This window comes from Eurypyga helias, unplaced genomic scaffold (genome assembly GCF_000690775.1).
Source record: "Eurypyga helias isolate BGI_N326 unplaced genomic scaffold, ASM69077v1 scaffold3505, whole genome shotgun sequence".
Taxonomy (NCBI): domain Eukaryota; kingdom Metazoa; phylum Chordata; class Aves; order Eurypygiformes; family Eurypygidae; genus Eurypyga; species Eurypyga helias.
Window position 1 is genome coordinate 22,356 of NW_010253239.1, and position 9,333 is coordinate 31,688.

Genomic DNA, 9,333 nt, shown 5'->3' on the forward strand with positions numbered 1-9,333 from the left:
AGGCAGAAAAAGCAAGAATGAAAGCTGACACAAAAACAGAAATTGCAACCTTTTTGATTTCCAAAATTTAAATGAAAAACAAAACTCATCAAAATTTAACCTAATTTAGCACAAGGGAGAAAAGCAAGAATGAAAGCAAACGTGAAGATAGAAATTGCAATCTTTTTGATTTCCAAAATTTAAATGAAAAGCAAAACTCATCAAGATTTAACTTAATTTTAAAATACTGTTTCTAATAATTTCTTCAGCAGTTTTGTTGGAAAATTGAAAAACAACATGTAAATCAAAAGACTGGAAGATATTTTTTGATAGTAAAATTTTCCTACTGAAATGGTCATTTTCAATATATAGTTGATTTGTAAGATTTCATAATAATACTTCATTGTGTAACTTAGCGATATTTTAAATTATTTTGATCTAACACACTGAGCCCACATTACAGCTGAGGTAGTTAGCTATCCATTAGATAAGGGAAACACCTGACTTCTAATGATAACACTCCCCTTTTGGTATTCCTCTTGCTAATATATTTCTGTAGAAATATTTTTCCTGTAATCTTTTCATTCTTTTGACCAAAGGAAGTGACTGAAAATCAAAGCAGAATGTGTCATATTTTACAGTGTAAGCACAATCAATTTGTGTATATTGGAGCATAGATGTGAAATAGCATTAATTATACTAGCTAAAACCCAGAGAGAGCACTTCCTTTTATAGCAAAGTACCTTCTAAATTAAACAAATGTGAAAGCCTGGTAAAGCAAAAGTATAGCTCTCATTACTAGTTATGGCACATTATAAATATAAAAGCTTTTCATGCCATAAATTGTAGATTCTTAAATATGAAGTACTAGCTTAAAACTTAATATGCAGAAAATCCTTTTAAGGCAAAACATAAAGTGGGAAATATTTCTTGATTGGTGAACTACATATATCTTTCATATTATTTTGCATTTTATCTTTAAAAAAGAGAAAATATTTTTGATATTTCTCTAACAAAACCTATCCATCAATATTATCCCAGAGGGAACGGCATCAATTCCTGCACAATGACAAAATCCATCAGCTTGTGATGGGTTTTGATGGCACTCATCATAGGAGCGCACAACTAAGTTCTGGGCGGGGGTAGCCCTCCTAGATGTACTGTTCTTCTGATGGTCTGTAGAAGTTCTACATGTATTCTTGTAGAACATCTTCAAGCATCCAGTGACTGCTGAACATGACCCAACAGCTTCGTGCCCTGAGAACAGTCAGTCCCCAGTGATGAGCGCTCTGAAACTGGACGACAACCTCCAGTGTCACCCAGCACTTCCTGGGGTCACAACGAGCACACAGTAGTTCGCACTGGCAAACAAAGAGGGAGCCTAGAGGGACATGTCAACAAATCAAATTATTTTGTGGCAAAACTGTAGTGGAAAAACTTTAGGAGCAACCACAATAAGAACTGAATTAATAAAAAGATGAAGCATAGCTCGATGAATCGTAAGTGTATTGAGTTAGTTGATGAAATACTACTTGCAGCAATTGTTTACATATATTTAGATTCCCTTCTGTCCCTTTTTTATAGTAAACTGACAGAAATTATTCCTATAGCTCCCCACTGTAATAACCAAAGTCTTATGAGCATTTTATAATTCCTGGATTAAATGCACGACTTGAGCCATGACTACATGCTGGGACAAGAACTTGCTGTACTCCTTGAAAAACAACCCAAACACATGAATGGGGAGGGACAGAAACACTTTCCACCTAGTACATCCCTTGCTACAGACTATGAGGGCAGGAGGATGGGGAAGTGCACCATGGAGGGCAATTCAGACACAAGGAATGGCTCCTGATTCACAAAGGATATACAGAGCTCCCTCCTGGAAGAACTCCAGTAACCCTATTCCTGCTTTTAGCTCCACAAGCAATTTCTCAGATGTTTTCCAAAGAATCATTATCGCAATTACTGTTGTATAAACATCTCAAAAGTTTACCTGACTACATTCAATTATCCATTCAAGTAACTCAAAGGCAGCTGAAATCTTCAGTTTAGGCAGGTTGCAGATTTGTTATGTGCTATGCAAGCTATGCCATGACTTAATTGAAGGAGTTTAAGTGACTTCCAGGAGAGTTGGATTGGGTCCACTGGCAATGCTTATTAAGCAGTAAATAGCTCCCATAACTGCAATGATATTTATATGCATATGCTAATACAACCTTATTTACCAGATACAGCTGATTAGTCTGGGTACAGCCATTCTGATACATTATTTTCCATCAAGATCTCTAAACACCTTTCCTTCTAAGCTCCTCCTGTTGAAGGAAACTGTGGAAGGTGATTCTCATAAAATATCCTGTCTCCTATGACTCTCCTGTGAAAATGTCCAAATGGAGCTAGTACTTGATGTTAAAAGAGATTATCTATTTTTTATGCTGTTCTTAGTTCTAATCAATCTCAGCAACAGCATCTGTGCAGTGTACTTAGGATTTATGCACCTGATTAGAAAATAAGATGAGACAGAGCCATTCAAAATCTTATCGCTTTATGGCCAACTTCAATAAGTTTTTCAAGATGAAAGATAGACTCAAATGTGTTTTCTAGTGCTGAAAAGCAGTTGGAGTTTAAATTCTTACTGTTTTTTAAGCTACATAATTTTCTATGGCTTTTATTCGAAAGAGAAATAAAATACAGATATATACATAGAATCACAGAATGGTTTGGGTTGGAAGGGACCTTAAATATCATCTAGTCCCAACCCCCCTGCCATGGACAGGGACACCTTCCACTAGACATGTTATACATGCTAAAAGACCTTGGTTATTTAGCCATTTGTTCCTCTGTATAGGAAACATTAGGAGACTGAAAAAATAGCGATGTTTGTATATCAGTACTTAAAAATAGTCCTGTTGTGTAATTTTTTGTAAATTTTTTTTTACATTTTCTTTTTTATTGTAGAAAAGAATAATGTTCATTTTTATAAACTTATATCCTGGTTTTGATTGTATTTAATTTCCCAAAAATCACATTTAAAGCAAAATGCAGTGCCTTAAAAGGAAGTAGAATAAACCATCATTTTTAAACATGGCATCTGTTGGCTGGTGAGAAGAACACTCCAGCATCATATATAGAGTATACAGCTACCGTTTTCTTTACTTTTATACATCACATTAGCATAAAATAGAGTAAGAATAAGACAAGCTTATGGAGTGAGCAAACAGAGAAGTAGAGGAGGATCCTCTTGCATGTCCTGTTGTGGAAACCCAAAGGGCTGCAGCTGGGAGGAGTTTTAGCAGGCTCATGCAGAGGGGACACACCTGCCAAGTTAATCAAGTTGTTCTGCTCATGGCCTCACTCAGGTGGAGCAAGGACTTTTTGTACAGGGAATGAAAGTCTCAAATTGTTCAACACACTGCACTGTGCTCGCTATCTATTTGGAGTGAAAGTTGTGCTCGCAGTGGAGTTGTTGAGGGGGGAACGAACTTCATTTTAACAGGTTTTCAGTAGAATTCCAGTTTTTCATATGAAGTATTCACCTAGGCACAGTCAGTGTTGTAAAAGTTGGTGATTAGTCACAGAAGAGGTTATTTGAGCACTGATTTTGCTTTGAAGAATGTCATGCTGTAAAGCATCTGGTTAGAACCAAAACATATTTATTTAAGGCCTGGAGGCAGGCAATTTTTCCCATTTGCTTTTTATCAAATGTTTATCCTTTTTATCCATGCCCATTGCCATAGCAGCAGCTGGGAGACAGCTACTTGCTTTCCTCATGAATTCTTACTCATTTCCAGCTAGTAACTGCGATGGCTTTCTTTTGCTTATGGTGCCAGAGAAACACTTCCCCACACGTGGATTTTTCCCTCCTTCAAGGCCAGCCACCACGCTGGCTTAATTAAGGAGCGCTGTCATACTAGCGCCACCAAACAGCCATCACGGGTGGGTGCTCTGGGTCTCTAAAGCCTCCTTTTGCTCTGCTACTGTTTAGGCGCTACGATAACTATAAAATCGGCACCTTCCTTCTGTGTGGGAGCGCGTCGCGGGTGTTCGAAGTGCACGTTCGGCAGTGGGATTGCGGAGGCCACCGCTCCGCCACCGCCTGCAACTGCGGCGTAGCAGCGCGAGAGGGGGGCGACACCGTGGTGCTGGACACCTGCAATGGCCATTTTCGGGAGAGCAGACCCCAGCTTGACGTCAAAAGCACTGAGGCATCGCCGCATGTCAAAATCCTCAAGTCCTACGGAGGGAGAAAAATAACAGTACGTGGATGTTTGAGTACCCTAGTTGTTCTTTAAAAATGTGAGTTTAATATTTCTGAATTATTAATGAAGTTGTTACAAAAATATCTATTCGGAGCCATAAGAATGCCTGCAGCAAAATGTACTAAAAAACGAGATGCAGGGAAGAAGCTGGTTAAAGTGTTAGTTTAACAAACTGTAAAACAAAACAAAACAAATATCTCTGGAAATTTCTCAGAGACGTATCGAAGTGCCAATATCGTTACTCACTCTCTGCAGTACGGCAATGCGCTCTCGGTTTGTTTATGCTAGGCACTACCCAACCGCATCACATAAAGTAAATTTCTTCGCAGAGCTTACCATATAAATATTCAAGGGAAGATCACAGGTAGCAGAATAATATAGTTTCAGAGTGGAAGAGTGAAACAATATGAATCAGATCCAGATAGTCCCCAAAAGCCATGAAAATGGGCTGCAAATGTGCAACATTTGGTATAATTTAAAATATTTGCCTAAAAATATATATGGCCATAACATACTTATCCAAACTAATGCAGTGAAATCACTGAAAGAATAAGAGCAGGCTGCACCAGGGGTTTTGGTGAGGAGAAGAGCCACAAATTATGGCCAAGAAGATAATTTTATCCTAGAGTTGTAGCTTTGAGATTTATTGCCAGGAAATATTTTGCATGAAGATCGGTCCACAATAGAGCTGGCACAGCACAGGGAGTGCCTGTGATCTCACTTGGAATAGATCTTGGTAAGGTAATAATTGAAACTCTGTTAATTACAGAATAGAGGAAAAGCAGGAAGCAAGCTGTCATTTCATTTTGCAACTGAATGCAATATAATTACTGCTTTATTACCAGAACAATCTTAGCAAGGAATCCCTATTCTCATTTACACCTTGTGTAAGTCTCAGTGAAACAAATTAGGACACCTCTGGGGCATCCTGCCCTGCTCTGAATGGGAATCTGTAGGAATTGTACAGCAATGAATAAGGTCCCTGATCCCAGCACTGTGCACGGCTCATCCCAATTTGCTCAGGAGTTGCCCATCGCCAACCGCACGCAGCGCAGGAGCCAGCTCAGGTTGGTGCTTCGAATGGGGTTAAAGTCACTCTCTTTTCTGTGCAAGATCCAGCTTCCAGTAGCCGGTCACTGTATATCCCTGCAAACTGAGGGCTCAAAGCAGCTTATTCTAAGTCTCAATCAGCAGCGTTAAGTCCAGGTGGGTTACAGAAAACCTGGCCAGTGGTTAGGCACTCAGTGGAAATGGGACACCTGGCCTGGGGTAGCAGGAGCAGAAAGGGTTACAGCCCTCTGAATTCCTGAAACAAATCCACACTTGGAAATATTAATCCAGACAACACAGAAGACTGAAGCAGCTCATGCAGTCCCAACTGCAGGGATTTTATACACAGACTTGTATGAAATGCTCTCCCCCGTAGTAAAGCATGTAATTAGGGGGCACATGTTTATCTGAAGAAGGAAATCAAATCCTACCCAGCACTGTGCCAACTCGGTTTTCTCTGCTCTACTTTTTCCTCACCAAGAAAATATTAACTCATCATGACAGTTGAGCTTTATGTTGGGGAACCTTTTCTTCTATTTTTTAAACTTACCTTGGGAAGCAAGACATATAGCCAAGGTGTAGGTACGGACGGCCAAGGTGGAGATTCAGCCGAGACCTGACGTAGTCAAAGAACTGGTTTTATATGATTACTTCCATTATTCACCAAGGCCAATATTTTTTAAAAAAATGGTGCTTTAAATGCCCTGATCAAAACACAGAGGGCCTAAGTTCAAAACATAGTGTCCCTGGCTGTTACTGCAATCAGTGCCACGTTGCATCCCCGCTCAGCTGGATGAAGACCTCACTCTTGGAGAGCTCCTCAGAAAGTATTCTCATGCCTGAAATGATGACTGTGACACTAAAATGGGCAAGATTACTATTTAGTGCAGCCAAAATGTAAACTCTGGAGTCCAGCACAGAAATACAAATATAAGCTTATTGCTCCTTCACAGATATGAATAGATTTGGTGGGGAGGAACTTATAAGGGACCAAAAATTCCTCACTGAAAGAAAGAAAAGCAATGGACATTATTTAGCTGAATACATTATACTTAGACAGACAAGGGTGACTTAAAAAAAGGAAAATAAATATTTTTAAATTATTGTAATGAGATTTTTTCAACTATTTAATGTACTGCTTAAGCTTAACTGAAAACATTTAATTTTGGATCAAAAAAAAACCCCAAACTAAACTTACATATGAGGACAGAGTGCTCCTGCTCTCGCTCCTGACACAGATCAGTTTCAGAATCATTTTCTTTTTACCTGTAAAAATAAAGCAAACAAAAAAAATATATTTAAGTTCAACATTTTTTTTTTCTCTTTTATTATTTGGTTGGGACACCAATCTGAAAAAATCCATTATCCACACAGTTACTTCTTTGTCTTAACCTCAATTTTTTTTTTTCTTTTAAAGGTCAGTGTAAGCCTACCACAAGTTCTTTAATGAGAAAATTGTTTTATCCACTTTAAAACACAATCATTTTTTGGGTAATCCAGCCTTGGAAAATGAAACGATTTTTCAGAGGGAAAAAAGCTGTTTTTCAGACTTGGCAGTTTATCTAAAAGAAATGATTTCCCAGGCAAAGACACAAGGGTGGCCTTATTGTCATGGTAGTCGCTTCAAAAATTAGCTGGTAACTTACCGCTGGGAAAACTTCAATGGATGTAATTATTAATTTAAAAAGAAAATACTTGTGCAGTTTTATATTTATGTAATGCTACCAGATTCCAGTACCATGGAATCTGAAAGCAAGCTAAATAATAGCACAAATAAATATTAATATTGTATCTAAGTGATCTTAAATTACTGCCATCACTAACGCCCCACTTTGATATTTTCATTTATAGAAAGAGTAATTTTTTATTGGATAAAAAGCTTGGTAACAGCTTCAATTCACTGTTTTTTTCTGCCTCTTCAGATCCTGTTCCCTTCGGGAGCGTTTGTTCGAGCCGACATGAGTGAGTGGGGAATGGGTTTGACAGTGAGGATACCTGGCAGTGACTTCAACAGCACCAGAGGTTTGTGTGGCCTCTTTGACGGGATCGGTCACAATGACCTGAGCAATATGCCTGAGGAAGACTTCATAGAGGAGTGGAGGTACAAAACAAGAGAGGATTCTGGCCCGGGAGATGCTCTGTAGCACTGTCTTAAGGAATGTTGATAGATTTATTTCATTACATAACCCCCTCATGGCCTGTCCAAGAGATCTGTTTAATCTCACAGGGGAAGCCTGGAGACCCATTACAGTCCGTGAGCACCAGGGCTTAATTTTCAACCAGCACAATGCTCGTAAGCAGTTACTGAGAGAGAAGTTTTATATTTGCGAGTGATGTCATGTTAACAGCTGTGATAAGATCCCACTCAGCTGTTAAAAAAAATGTAGTTCTTACCCACACTACAAAATGTAAATAACTGACAATAGGGATTAATTAAGGGTTTGGTATTTCCCTTGTTCTTTTATTCCCGAACACTAATTACAATATGTGAGTATAGATTAAATGTTACATTTTGACAAAGTGTGGTAATATATGTACCATGCTAAAACTTAATATCTACTTAACTAATGATGACAGTGAGATCTAAAACCTTGCAATCTCTGAGACCGATGGTCTGGAATCCAGGAGTCTGGCACCCTGACATATGCCTGTATCTCTCCCTACCCCTATGCTGAACTCTAAACATGCCTAATAGTTGTTCCCAAAACCAAAATGTGTTTGATGGACTGTATAGGTTTGTTTGTGAAACATGGTTTGGAAAGAAGGAAAATTAAGGCGAACCACCTTAACATACCACTGAATCTGTACATGGGAACTTAACGCAATTCCATAGGAACAATAAATTTCAGTCCTATTGAATTTCAGAAAATAAACACCTCTATCATTTTCAAGTTATATTCAATGGGCCAAAATAATGGCTATTTAATTGCAATTTTGACCTGTCATTACACACTGTGCTATTTAGAAGTCAACAGCTGTCTTTAACTTCTTAATAACCTGCTAATCAGTCAGAACTTGCTTCTGGGAAGGCAAAAGGAGAAAGTTTGGTGAAAGAACCAACCAGCTGCTGACTACCAAAAAAAGGGGCTAATAGGATCCTTAGGAGGACCTGTTCAAAGCAAGTTTGTTGAAAGATCAGAAGCCAAAGCACAATATATAGGAATTTACTTGTAAAACAGTAAGGAGTTTTCTAGGGCTCAGCACATATGATGGAGATACTCCAGGGAAAGGAGGAGAAGCTCCTGCTAAGTGAGAAGGGCAAGAGGGGTGATGAGTTTCACCTTGCAGTGCTCCAAAGGATGGATGCTCAAGGACACTTCAGCACCTGGTTAAAAAGACAACTAAGCCAGTGGAAAGGCTTAAGACCACCTCCAGAGGAGACTGGATTGGTCTCTGATCCGCCCACGGAGAAATGGTGCAGTAAAATCAAAACCTGGAGGGTGATTTTTCTGCTGCTGTTTTTAATTTCACTTTAAATAACACTGAGAGCGTGTTAGATTTTCTCCAGCACCTGAAGCTAGTCTGAGTGCTCACCATCTGGCAGTTCAGCTCTTTCATACCCGTCTCAAGCAGCTGCAGGGCTCTGAATGGCACAGATCTGTTTTAAACATCAGCTTTCCAATGCAACTTTTAAACAATAAAACCACATCAGAGCCTCCCAGCCCTTAAATAGCATCCAGAAAAAGAAGTGATGAATTTTCAAACACATAGATAAAATAAATGTTTCAAACCTGTTTTCAAATCTTGTGAGAACTCAGCAGCAATGCTATTAATTCTGGACTCTCTTTCTATAACAGCATCCAACTCAGGCTGAAAACCTTTAGTTCTTCCTTGATTATAATGGGCAGCTAAGAGGAATCATAGTCTAGTCATCGTATGCAGGGGACGGAAGGCACATCCTGGTTGGAACTAGATGATCTTTAAGGTCCCTTCCAACCCTAACCATTCTATGATCCTGGCTCACTGAAGTGTTGTCGACATGTGCATGTCTCTGAGGAAGGACAGGGCTTCCAGTGGCTCCATCCTTTCCACACCCCAGACCCCC

At 39.1% G+C, this 9,333-nt stretch overlaps 1 protein-coding gene across 1 annotated transcript in view; it reads left to right on the forward strand.

Moving 5' to 3' along the window:
• Positions 1–9,333, forward strand: part of LOC104510363 (von Willebrand factor D and EGF domain-containing protein-like) — a gene marked incomplete at its 3' end in the record, with an annotated part of 95,753 nt that overhangs the window by 14,583 nt on the left and 71,837 nt on the right. The window contains exons 6-7 of the mRNA XM_010152591.1: positions 3,965–4,235; positions 7,211–7,389. Coding sequence (XP_010150893.1) covers positions 3,965–4,235; positions 7,211–7,389 — 450 coding nt within the window. The remainder of the gene's footprint in view (positions 1–3,964; positions 4,236–7,210; positions 7,390–9,333) is intronic.